At 39.5% G+C, this 13,021-nt stretch overlaps 1 protein-coding gene across 35 annotated transcripts in view; it reads left to right on the forward strand.

The window, feature by feature from the left end:
• Positions 1–13,021, forward strand: part of PRELID3A (PRELI domain containing 3A) — a 108,861-nt gene that overhangs the window by 63,494 nt on the left and 32,346 nt on the right. For 13 of the 35 annotated variants that reach the window (XR_014251783.1, XM_082417092.1, XM_082417080.1 and 10 more), the window contains 2 exons: positions 1,492–1,586; positions 12,958–13,021. The exons of 3 other annotated variants lie outside the window; for them this stretch is intronic. Coding sequence is in view for 26 of the 32 variants with exons in the window: in XM_082417092.1 (XP_082273218.1) it covers positions 1,492–1,586; positions 12,958–13,021 (159 nt within the window). In the remaining 6 variants the exon portion in view is untranslated. 19 more of the 35 variants (XR_014251785.1, XM_082417072.1, XM_082417070.1 and 16 more) reach the window with 12 other exon arrangements.

Consider the following 13,021-nt stretch of genomic DNA (forward strand, 5'->3'; position numbering starts at 1 on the left):
TTATCAACTTGGTTAAGTTTGTCCAATTGCATTTTAATCAGATCTTTACCTGTGCCTTTTTAAGTCTTTTTTCATCCATGGAGAGTTATTGTTTCACTCTGATGCTTTTGCAAAAATGCTTCATCTTCAAGACAACATAGAAAGGACTTTTGGACAAGTACAGGTTTCTGATAACTTTCAGATCATACAGCTGAACTCGGTAAGAAATTAAAGAATTATAATAGAAACCCTAATGACCTCATAAAACTGTTTACCAAATGTTTGTCTCCCTATCAAAATGGAAAGAAAATTCTCTAGTAAAGTTGTCACAGAGTATAACTAATCATGACATGTATCACTGCTTGTTTTAAGTCTATTGCTAGAAGCACATGTACAATGTTTATGAGACAATTCAGTATAATTGATAAAATGTATAGCCTATAAAATGCTTCCCCATTAATCTAGCTCTGAGCTTGTTTACTGTCAGTTTTCCCCCCAGTGTGGACAACTAGGCAAATGTGTGTACACACAAAAGTAGGCCTAGCAGGGACAGGATAACCAGGGTAGGCAACTACCACCCTGGGCATCAGAGGGCAGGCAACTACCACCCTGGCATCGAGGGACAAATATTTTGATCATCAATGCTTTCTATAGAAAGATTTGCAATCAAAAGGGGAAAATGACGGAGGAAATTTTCACCTATTGAGGTAGGGGGATGTCATTCTGGCGTACACATGATTTAACTTGAACTTTAGGCTAATCAAAACAGTCTGTTTATGGCCTATTAAACATACATCGTATATCTGCTTTAACCATTAAATGAAATAATGCATTTAAAAAAATAAAAATAGAATAACCATGGTTCAGGCATCCAAATGGAGCTGGGTGTCCATTGTGGACATGGTTTCAGACATGTTCCTGTATTACTGAGAACTTAAATTTTCTGAATTGTATCAGACTCAAGGACACCACCAGCTGTTCTCAAAACATTATCTGCTAGCAGCTGCCACCTTTTGGTCATAAGGTCTCCTCTTGTAACTATGAAACCTTTCTCTTACTTTAGGAATAGTAATGGCAAATGAGACAACTCAAGACGTAGCCTGCCAGCAGAAGGCACTACATTCTTTAACAAGAATAATATGAGAAAATAAAATTGCTTTAAATTTTGTTTTAGCAAAAAAGGAGATATATGTGTAAATGGCCAGTAGCTCCTGCTATGTATATATTAACACCCCGGAAAAGCTGAAACCCAAATAAATAGAATAATTCCGAAGGTTACTTGGTTACAGAATGTATGTAAAGAGGAATGACCCACTTCAAAACTTATTTTTTCTGATTGCTATCTGGAATAGGAAGACTCTTTCAGGGACTACTACAAGGGTGTGCATTTTGGTCATTATCATCACTGTAATATGAGTACTAATTTTCAAATATTTGTTCAGGTACTATGACAGAGGAATCAGGGACTTCCCTGGTGGTCCAGTGGTTAAGACTCCCATGTTTCCACTGCAGGGGGGTACAGGTTCAATCCCTGGTCAGGGGATTAAGATCCTGCGTGCTGTCTGTGTGGTGAAAAAAAAAAAAAGACAAAGCAATCAAAGAGAGAGGTAATATTTTTCATAATACAAAATATTGATGCTAAGCTTGAGACTTGAGAATTCTTTAAAATTAAAGTCAATGAAAGATTTGACAGCCAATATAGTGGAATAGAAAGACCCTGAGCTCACCTTCTCTCACGAGCACGCCAAAATCACAATTATCTGCAGAACAACCATTGACGAAAAAGACTGGAACCTCCCAGAAAAGATCTTCTAAAAAAAGCAACCCCAACGAGACAGGAGGGGCATACACATGATATAATCAAAATTCCATACCTCTCCCTAGGGTGGGCAACACACACCTGGAGAATAATTATATTGCAGAGGTTCTCCTACAGCAGTGAGAGTTCTGAGCCCCACGTCAGGCTCCCCAGTCTGGAGGTCCAGCACCAGCAAGATGAGCCCCCAGAGCATTTGGCTTTGAAGGCCAGCAGGGCTTAACTGGAGGAGGCCCACAGGACTGGGGAAATAAGAGACTTCACTCTTAAAGGGTGCACACAAAACCTCATGCACCCTGGGACCCAGGGCGAAAGCAGTAATTTGATAGGAGCCTGGGCCAGACCTACCTGCAGGTCTTGAAGAGTCTCCTGGAGAGGTGGGGGGTGGCTGCAGCTCACCCTGGAGACATAGACACTGGGGGCAGACATATTGGGGAACTTTCAGCTGTGTGAACACTACTGAGGCTGGTGGCTGACACCTTGGATCATCAGTGCCAAGACCTGGCCCCACCAAACAGCCTGCAGGTGCCAGTGCTGGGACACCTACCGAAGGCCACTTCTCCAAGGTCAAGAAATGTAACCAACCTACCACATACATAAAAATACAAATAGCAACTTAGACAAAATGATGTGGCAGAAGATTATGTTCCAGACGAAGGAAAAAGATAAAACCCCAGAAGAAGAACTAAGTGAAGTGGAGATAGGTAATCTACCTGAGAAAGAGTTCAGAGTAGAGATGATCAAAAGAACTCTGGAGGGGAATGGATGCACAGAGCAAGAAGTTAGAAGTTTTTCACAAAGAATTAGAAAACAGAACAACCAGAGATGAAGAATACAGTAACTGAAATGAAAAATACACGAGAAGGAATCAATAGTAGACTAAATGATTCAGAAGAACGGATCAATGAGCTGGAAGACAGAGTAGCAGAAATCACTGCCGCTGAACAGAAAAAAGTAAAAATGAAAAGAAATGGGGACAATTTGAGAGACCTCTGGGACAATATCAAGTGCACTAGTAGGGGTCCCAGAAGGAGAAGAGAGGGAGAAAGGGCCTGAGAAAATATATGAAGAGATAATAGCTGAAAACCTCCCTAACCTGGGAAAGGAAAGAGTTATCCAAGATCAGGAAGCACAGAGAGTCCCATACAGGATTAACCCAAAGAGGAACACACCAAGATGCACTGTAGTCAAAATGACAAAATTTATAAAAGATAGAATATGAAAAGCAGCAAATAACACACAAAGGAGCTCCCATAAGGCTATCAGCTGATTTTTCAGCAGAAACTCTGCAGGCCAGAAGGGACTGGCACAATATATTTAAAGTGATGAAAGGGAAAAACCTACAACCAAGAATACTCTACCCAGCAAGGCTCTCATTCAGATTTGATGGAGAAATCAAAAATTTTACAGACAAGCAAAAGCTAAAAGAATTCACCGCCACACCAGTTTTACAACAAATGTTAAAGGAAGTTCTCTAGGTGAAAAATAAAAGGCCACAACTAGAAACAAGAAAGTTGCAGAATGAAAAAGCTCACCAGTAAAGACAAACATACAGTAAAGGTAGGAAATCATCCACGGACACAAAGCTAGAAGGGAGGTTAAAAGACAAAAGTAGTAAAATCATCTGTATCCACAATAAGCAGTTAAGGGATAACAAAAACAATTAGATGTAAAATATATCAAAAACAGTAATTGTGAGGGGAGGAGAGTACAAATGCAGGGTATTTAAAATGCACTGGAAATTAAGAGATCAGCAACTTAAAATAATCATGTATATATAAATACTGCTATACCAAAACCTCATGGTAACCACAAGCCAAAAATCTGTAATAGATAAACACACAAAAAAGAAAAAGGAATCCAGACATAATAGTAAAGATAGTCATCAAATCACAACAGAACAAAGGGAGGAAAGAGGAAAAAAAAGACCTACAAAAACAAATCCAAAATAATTAACAGGACTTCCCTGGTGGTCCAGTGGTTAAGAATACGTGCTTCCACCTCAGGGGACGTGGGTTCAATCCCTGGCCCAGGAACTAAGATCCCACATGCTGCACAGCCGGAAAAAAAAAAAAAATGGCAGTAAGAACATATGTACTGATAACTACATTGAATGTAAATGGACTAAACCCTCCAACCAAGAGACACAGACTGGCTAAATGGATACAAAAACAAGACCCATATATATATGCTACCTACAAGAGACTCACTTCAGATCTAGAAATTCATACAGACTGAAAATGAGGGGATGGAAAAAGGTGTTCCACACAAATGGAAATCAAAAGAAATCGAGAGTAGCAATACTTACATCAGACAAAATAGGCTTTAAATTGAAGACTGTTACAAGAAACAAAGAGGGATGCTACATAAGATATAACAATTGTAAACATATAGGCACCCCACATAGGAGCACCTCAATATATAAGGCAAATATTAACAGACATAAAAGGAGAAAGTGACAGTAACACAATAGTAGTGGGGGACCATAATACCCCACTTACATCAATGGACAACTCATCCAGACAGAAAATCAATAAGAAAACACAGGCCTTAAATAACACATTAGACCAACTTGACTTGATTGGTATTTATAGAGCATTCCATCCAAAAGCAGCAGAATACACATTTTTTCCAACTGCACATGGAACATTCTCCAGGATAGATCACATGCTAGGTCACAAAACAAGCCTTGGTATGTTTAAGAAAACTGAAATCACACAAGCATCTTTTCCAACCACAACACTATGAGACTAGAAATGAACTACCAAAAAAAAAAAAAACACTGCAAGAAACCCAAACAGGTGGAAGCTAAACAACATGCCACTAAACAACCAATGGCTCACTGAAGAAATCAAAGAGGAAGTTAAAAAATACCTAGAGACAAATGAAAATGAAAACACAATGACCCAAAAACCTATAGGACATGGCAAAAGCAGTTCTAAGAAGGAAGGTTATAAAGATACAAGCTTACCTCAGGAAACAAAGTCTCAAGCAGCCTAATTTTACACGTAAAGCAACTAGAGAAAGAAGAACAAACAAAACCCAAAGTTAGTAGAAGGAAAGAAATCATAAAGATCAGAGCAGAAATAAATGAAACTAAATAAATGAGACTAAAACAAAAACAAAAACAAAAACAACAGAAAAGATCAATGAAACCAAAAGCTGGTTCTTTGAAAAAAACCTTTAACCAGACTCATCAAGAAGAAAAGGAAGAGGGCCCAAATCAATAAAATCACAAATGAAAAAGAAGTTACAACCAATACCACAGAAATACAAAGGATCATAAGAGACTACTACAAGCAACTATATGCCAATAAAATGGACAACCTAAAAGAAATGGACAAATTCTTAGAAAGGTACAATCTCCCAGGACTGAACAAGGAAGAATTAGAATATGAACAGACCAATTACCAATACCATAATTGAATCAGTAATTTAAAAACTCCCCCAAAACAAAAGTCCAGGACCAGATGGCTTCTTCAGAGGTGAATTAGCGAAGAGTTAACACCCATCCTTCTGAAACTATTCAAAAAAATTGCAGAGGAAGGAACACTTCCAAACTCATTCTATGAGGCCACAATCACCCTGATGCCAAAACCAGACAAAGATATCACACTCAAAAAAAGAAAATTACAGGCCAATCAATATCACTGATGAACATAGATGTAAAACTCAACAAAATATTAGTGAACTGACTCCAACAATACATTAAAAGGATCATACACCATGATCAAGTGGGATTTATCCCAGGGATGCAAGTATTTCTCAACGTCCATGAATCAATCAATGCAATATAACATATTAACAAACTGGAGAATAAAAACATTCGATCATCTCAGTAGATGCAGAAAAAGCTTTTGATAAAATTCAACATCCAGTTATGATAAACTCTTCAGAAAGTGGGCATAGAGAGAACATACCTCAACATAATAAACGCCATATATGACAAACTCATACACAACAGCTAATACCATACTTAACAGTGAAAAGCTAAAACCATTCCCTATAAGATAAGGAACAAGACAAGGATGACCACACTTGCCACTTTTATTCAACATAGTTTTGGAAGTCCTAGCCACGGCAATCAGAGAAGAAAATGAAATAAAAGGGATGCAAACTGGAAAGGAAGAGGTAAAACTGTCACTGTTTGCAGATGACATACTATACATAGAAAATCCTAAAGATGCCACCTGAAAACTACTAGAGCTCATCAATGAATCTGGTAAAGTTGCAGGATACAAAATTAATACACAGAAATCTGTTGCATTTCGATAGATTAACAATGAACTATCAGAAAGAAAAATTAATGAAACAATCCTATGTACCATTGCATCAAAAAGAATAATATAGTTAGGTATAAACCTACCTAAGGAGGCAAAAGACCCATACTCTGAAAACTATGAGACACTGATGAAAGAAACTGAAGACCACACAGATGGAAAGATATAGTGTGTTCTTGGATTGAAAGACTCAATACTGTTAAAATGACTGTACTACCCAAAGTAATCTACAGATTCAATGAAATCCCTATCAAATTACCAATGGCATTTTTCACAGGATTAGAACAAAAAAATTTTTTTTTATTAGAACAAAATTTTTTTAAAATTTGTATTCAAACAGAAAAGACCCTAAATAGCCAGAACAATCTTGGGAAAGAATGGAGCTGGAGCAATCATGCTCCCTGACTTCAGACTATACTACAGAGCTACAGTCATCAAAACAGTATGGTACTGGCACAGAAACAGACACATAGATCAATGGAACAGGATAGATAGCCCAGAAATAAACCCATGAACTTATGGTCAATTAATCTATGACAAAGGAGGCAAGAATATACAATGGAGAAAAGACAGTCTCTTCAATAAGTGATGCTGGAAAAACTGGACAGTTACAGCTAAAAGAATGAAATTATAACATTCTCTAACACCATATAGAAAAATAAACTCAAAATGGATTAAAGACCTAAATGTAAGACCAGACACTATAAAACGACTAGAGGAAAACATAGGCAGAATGCTCTTTGACATAAATTGCAGCAATATTTTTTTGGATCTGTTTCCTGGAGTAATGGAAACAAAAGCAGAAATAAATAAACAAACTAATTAAACTTAAAAGCTTTTGCACAGCAAAGGAAACCATAAACAAAACAAAAAGACAACCTATGGAATGGGAGAAAATTTTGCAAATGATGCAACCGACAAGGGATTGATATCCAAAATATACAAATAGCTCATACAATTCCATAACAAAAAAAACCAAACAACCCAATCAAAAAATGGGCAGAAGATCTAAATAGACATTTCTCCAAAGAAGACATACAGATGGCCAACAGGCACGTGAAAAGATGCTCAACATCACTAATTATTAGAGAAATGCAAATCAAAACTACAATGAGGTATCACCTCACACCGGTCAGAATGGCCGTCATCAAAAAATCTACAAATAATAAATGCTGGAGAGGATGTGGGGGAAAGGGAACCCTCTTACACTGTTTTGGCAGGAATGTAAATTGGTGCAGCCACTACAGAGAACAGTATGGAGTTTCCTTAAAAAACTAAAAACAGAGTTACCATATGATCCAACAATCCCATTCCTGGGCATATATCTGGAAAAGATGAAAACTCTAATTCAAAGAGATACATGCACTCCAATGTTCACAGCAGCACTATTTACAATAGCCAAGACATGGAAGCAACCTAAATGTCCATCAATGGATGGATGAATAAAGAAGCTGTGGTACATACATACAGTGGAATATTACTCAGCCATAAAAAGAGTGAAATAATGCCATCTGCAACAACAAGGATGGACCTAGAGATTATCATACTAAGTGAAGTCAGAGAAAGACAAATATCATGCATCACTTATATGTGGAAAAAATGATACAAATGAACTTATATACAAACAGAAATAGACCCACAGACATAGAAAACAAACTTACAGTTACCAAAGGGGAATGGGGGTGAGGGATAAATTAGGATTTGAGGATTAACATATACACACTACTATATATAAAACAGATAACCAACTGTATAGCACAGAGAACTATACTCAGTATATTCTAATAACCTATAAGGGAAAAGAATCTGAAAAAGAATACGTGTGTGTGTGTGTGTGTGTGTATACACACACCCATGTATAACTGAATTACTTTGCTGTACACCTGAAACACTGTAAATCAATTATACCTTAACTTTAAAAAATAATAAAGTCAATGACTTTCTCTCTTCTTATCCTGAAAATTTGGCTTTGCCCCCATTCAGCAGTTAGTAGCCAGAGCAGTCATCATTCCTGTTCCCCTCAGGATTGAGGAATATCAAAGAAAAGGGGGGACTGAAACTGGGCAGGACCCTGTGGGGCCTTCCTTGTGACAGACCCCACCCTCCTGTGTCCCCTGCCTCTTGTTTGTAGAAAAGTTTTAGCCTCCTAGGCCTTCCCCAATTTCCAAAGAGCAAATTTAATCAGAGAAGTGAGAAAATGCAGAAACAAAGGAAAACAGTTAAGCAAGTCAAAACAATAGTTTAGCCATTAAACAAAGTCAAAGACCTTTAGTTCTTCCTCAAGGGCAATAGAAAATATCCTGAGTTGTTTTGCAGATACTAAATCCCCCACCAGGTGGAGAAGTTAACTACATGCTGACCATCGGCACACAGACCCCCCAGAGTGGTTGGAACCAGAAGGTTGATGATGTTGACTCCTGCAATACCACCCTGTTACCTCACCACCCACCAATCAAACGTCCACAAGTTGACTAGACACCCTGACCCTCTCCCTCACCTTGCCTTTAAAAACGCTTACCTGAAAGCCATCAGGGAGTTCAGGTCTTTTGATCATGAGCTGCCCATTCTCCTTGCCTGGCCCCATGTTGGGTGCCCTGCAATAAATGCTGCACTTTCCTTCACAACCCGGTGTCAGTAGATTAGCTTTGCTGTGTGTCAGACGAGTGAAATCAAGTTTGGTTCAGTAGTTCAGTAACGTGCTCAATTACTGGTAGCTATTATTAGCTACTAAAAATCAGCAAAATATTTTAAAAGTTATTAATAGTAACAGCACAAAATATCTAATCTCATAAAACTTACCTTTTATCTTCCCTTATTTTCTTTTCTTGGCCAAATTATTTTAATATGACAAATTTGAAATCACTTAATATATTTTATTTCAGCCCAGTTGGCACATAAATTTTAATCAAAGTATTATGATTACTACCATACTATGAAAGGGGCCAAGTAGTAAAAAGGTAATGAGTACGAGCTCAGTGCTGATAAACATGTGCTTCTTTGCATTTATGTAGCGGCTTCAATTATGGGTCTTTAACATCTGCCCATCAATTTGTTAATGGAAAAAGCTGGGTCAGGAGGCTGGGCTGTACATGGTGGCTCCACCCAGCGGCTCTGGAAGTGGAAGAGTGCCTGGAGAGGAACTGTGATGAGTGGCATTTACAAGAGTGGGGTCGGAAACCCAGACTGGCAAGTAGGGTTTCTGCGAGCTGCAGGTGACCAACAGATGCATGAGCTGCTGACTCAAGCCTCCCTATTCTAATTGGCCACGTTAGGGCTGCAGTGATTTGTTGGCTTAGGATTGTACTCCTGCCTTAAAGGAAAAACACAGGGCTGTACGTGGCCCTTACGTGTTAAAGAGCACAGACTACACACTGTCTCAGCTGTTTTGAAGACATTGATGGTTCCATCTTTGTATTGCTGACTTTTTCTCATTTCCATATTGAACCTGCTCATTGACTCCACAAACATTTATTGAGCACCTGTTGCATGCCAGATAGTTTTCCAAATCTAGGGATGTGGCAGTAAAGAAATCTGACAAATATCCGTGTCTTCATGGAACAATGTAATAGATGCTGAGTGCAGTGGAGAAAAAGAAGATGCAGAAGGAGTAGGAAAGGCAGGAAGCACTGCAGAGACATGGCAGGCGAGAAGCTATTGGAAGCAGCCCCTTGCCGGGGAGGAAGCCCGTTCAGTAGAGCTGTGAGACAGAACCAGGGAGTAAACGACTGCGTGAACGACACAAGGGCTCCGTCCCAGCTATTGGACCTGTTCAGTGATGGAACTTGGCAGAGCATAAGCATCTGCCTGGCCCTGGACGTGTTTCATCAGGGCTGAGAACTGCGAGGGCCAAAGAGACAAGCTTCTTGGCCGGGGGTCCCATTACCACACACGGGAGGTGTGTAGACTGGGGACCCCTGTAGCTGTGGTAACTATTTCTTTGATTAAGCTGGACACCAAGAGTTGTCTGTACTTTTGTTTCCACTTAACACAATTAATTAAGTCTGTTACATGTAGTCATCCCTCCAGCTACTTGCTTCCCTTTACATCTCGACAGGAGCGCACGTCACACTGTGGAAACAGAGACCTGCCAAGACAGACCACGTCTTTCCATCGTGCAGGGCTGGGAGATGAACCACCAGTAACCGGATGGTGCCAACACAAAGTGGCGGGTGCAGAGGTGTTTGTTTGGGTTTTTTTGTCTGTTTTTAATATATGTCAACTCATCTTTCTGTTTTTTTTTTTTTTTTTTAATTTTGGGAGATGGACTCAGGTTCTTTATAGCAAATAGTGAAACTGAACTTGCCTTTGCCTCCCCAAGTTTCAAATAAATGTAGCATATACTGTTTCTTGCATTCATGTAATATAATCAGGTTCGTCATCAATACAGAGAAATATCGTTTAATAACACTTCGCTTCAGTAAAAGTGCTGGTGTGGATGCACAGAGATATGAGTTTCTCACTACAGTGGGTCATGCTCTCGGTTACTCACTGTTAGTGTTTGTGCAGTACTGGTTCTTTGGCCCCGTGTGTTGTGTCTCTCCTGGTTAAAAGTGACCTCAGAGACCACCTCGTCCAACACCCTCACTTTAAAATTGAAACTGAAATCCAGAAATGTTAAGGTGCTTTCCCAATGTCTGATAGCTGTTTTGCTGCCATGCTGGAGCACAGTTTAGTTAGAACCATTTTAGATACTTGAGACCAGGTACTGCTGGAAGGCTCTGCTTCGCTAATTACAGACTAGTTTTTTTTTTTCCAGTTATCAGAAAGCTCTTTGCAAGTGAATACCATTGTGGAGCAGAGTCAGCTCCAGTTCCTACCATGAAGGAGGTGTGCCCACCACCGGCTGCACCAGGAGAAGTGCCTTAGGCCACCACAGGAGCCGCGCAGAAGTGGGGGTGTCCAGCCAATTACACCCACAGTGCTCAGTCCAAGCTCACAGTCTGTGGATCTGACTCCTTAAATGACCTTGAGATTGTGGTAGGATGACCCAAGTCATCTTCCCTTCCTTGGTGGACAGCTGAAATCTTCTCAGGCTTCTTCTGTCTTTGGGGTGTCTAAGATCAAAGTTTTTTCCCTTTAAACGAGAAGTTATTCTGTTTTCTGTTTACACCTTAGGCTCCCTGCTGCAGGAGCTACACTGCTGAGGTTTACTTGTGCAGAATCTTGCTCTTCCTTCTCTTTCTCCCAAGTGATTTCCTGCAGCTTTTGCACCATGTTTGCTTATTAGGAATTTGATACTCAGTTTAGCTCTCCGGAAATCCTCAATTTCTCTTTGGCATTTCCACTCTCCCAAACACTGTTGCTCCCGGAAAAGTTTGAGGTGTGACATTTTCTGCTGTGTTACCCTAGGGAAAGGAACTGGGGGAGGCAGGCCAGGGACCAACAGATGATTCCTGCAGTTACATGGGAACATCAAAGCAAAGAAGAATTATACAGAAGGGCAAACTTCTAGTGAGGCTGCCCCTTCTTTCTAGCCACTCCCGAGGGAAGGAAGTTCCGCCTTTTCTTCAATTCATAGACAGTCACGTTCGTTGGAGCCACTCTGAGAGCACTCACTCCTAGTACAGGAGCCAGCATCTGGCCCCCTGGGTGAGTGGGACATCCAGGTTATCCCTCAGCTTTTAAGCCCCAGGGACATAAGTGAACTTTAATTAATGCCCCAGTTTTCAAGAGCCCACTTTTAGAGAACTGTGTCCTGTCAGTTCTGAAGCCCTTTTACTTCCACTACTTCGATGGTAAGGAAGTGGCTCAGATTTTGCCACCAGCATCACAATCCAACAGCAGAAACAGCTGTAGAATGTTCCACACAGTAAAATCTATTCTAAATAGATAAATATATACATCATACACAAATGGAACGAGCCAGAACAGCATTGTGAATTCAGTCTGCCAGGTAACTGCCCTGAACATTTAATTAGTGCAAGCAGAATTTTATATTAAGTAGGTTCTTAGCTCTTAAATTTTTTTGGATGAGCAAAGGGAGATGTTTCTAGACGTGGGCCTTAGGCTGACATGCAGGAAGAAGGCACATTCTGATGAATGTATGTGTATGTGTGTGTGTAACTGGAGTCTTGAAACACATCATATGTGCAATCAAGCCCTTACCTAGAAGAGTACTCCTTATGAAATTCTAGACTCTGATGATTTGCAACTATACAACTTCTCAACAGGAGCGGAGAAGGAAAAAGAAAGATGCAGTTAAATAAGGGTTACCCAGAGCTTCCCTTCCTGGTACCCGACCTCTCTGTGTCTCTGGAATCCAGGAGGCACAAGGCAAGGGCTGTGACCCGGATTCAGAAAGTCAGTGAACATTAGAATTATGAGCTGACATCTTGTTACACACATGTCACAGAGAAACTTTAGCAGAAAAAGAGCCTAAAATATATCTGGCAAATAAGTAATGAATTAATATCACACTCAATATCACGTAATGTTTAAGATACGTAAAGGGCTAATGATGCTCTATATTTAGTTAACATAAAGACAAAAGAACTTTCCTAAATTCATTCTGGGTTTAATCTTCCTAATTTTTTCTCGACCCTTTAAGAGCTACAGCAAGAAATTTTCTTCATCGGACATTTTAAGAATCTATACCTTGAGGAATTCGATTGAGGAAAAAAAATAAAAGCTTTATCTTTCTATACATAATTTGTCTCCATAGATGTGACCTCTTATATAATAAGTGTTATATATATTATTTATAGATTTTAGTTTCCTACCCTGCTGAGCTGAAAAAGGAGGCAGGCTGCTCGGTGACACAGCAGAGTTACAGTGACTGCTCATTTTCATTTATTTTTCCAGTGTGGTCCTTGTAGATTGTATTTCTCAAGCTGATCGTAAACTGCTGATGTCATATAAATATATCTTGTCTTCCTAACCTAGGTGGTTTCCAACAGCTAGTTACCAAAAGACATCATCATTTTACAACAGGAACTCCACACAGAAG

This window comes from Balaenoptera physalus, assembly GCF_965194825.1.
Source record: "Balaenoptera physalus genome assembly, chromosome: 12".
Taxonomy (NCBI): domain Eukaryota; kingdom Metazoa; phylum Chordata; class Mammalia; order Artiodactyla; family Balaenopteridae; genus Balaenoptera; species Balaenoptera physalus.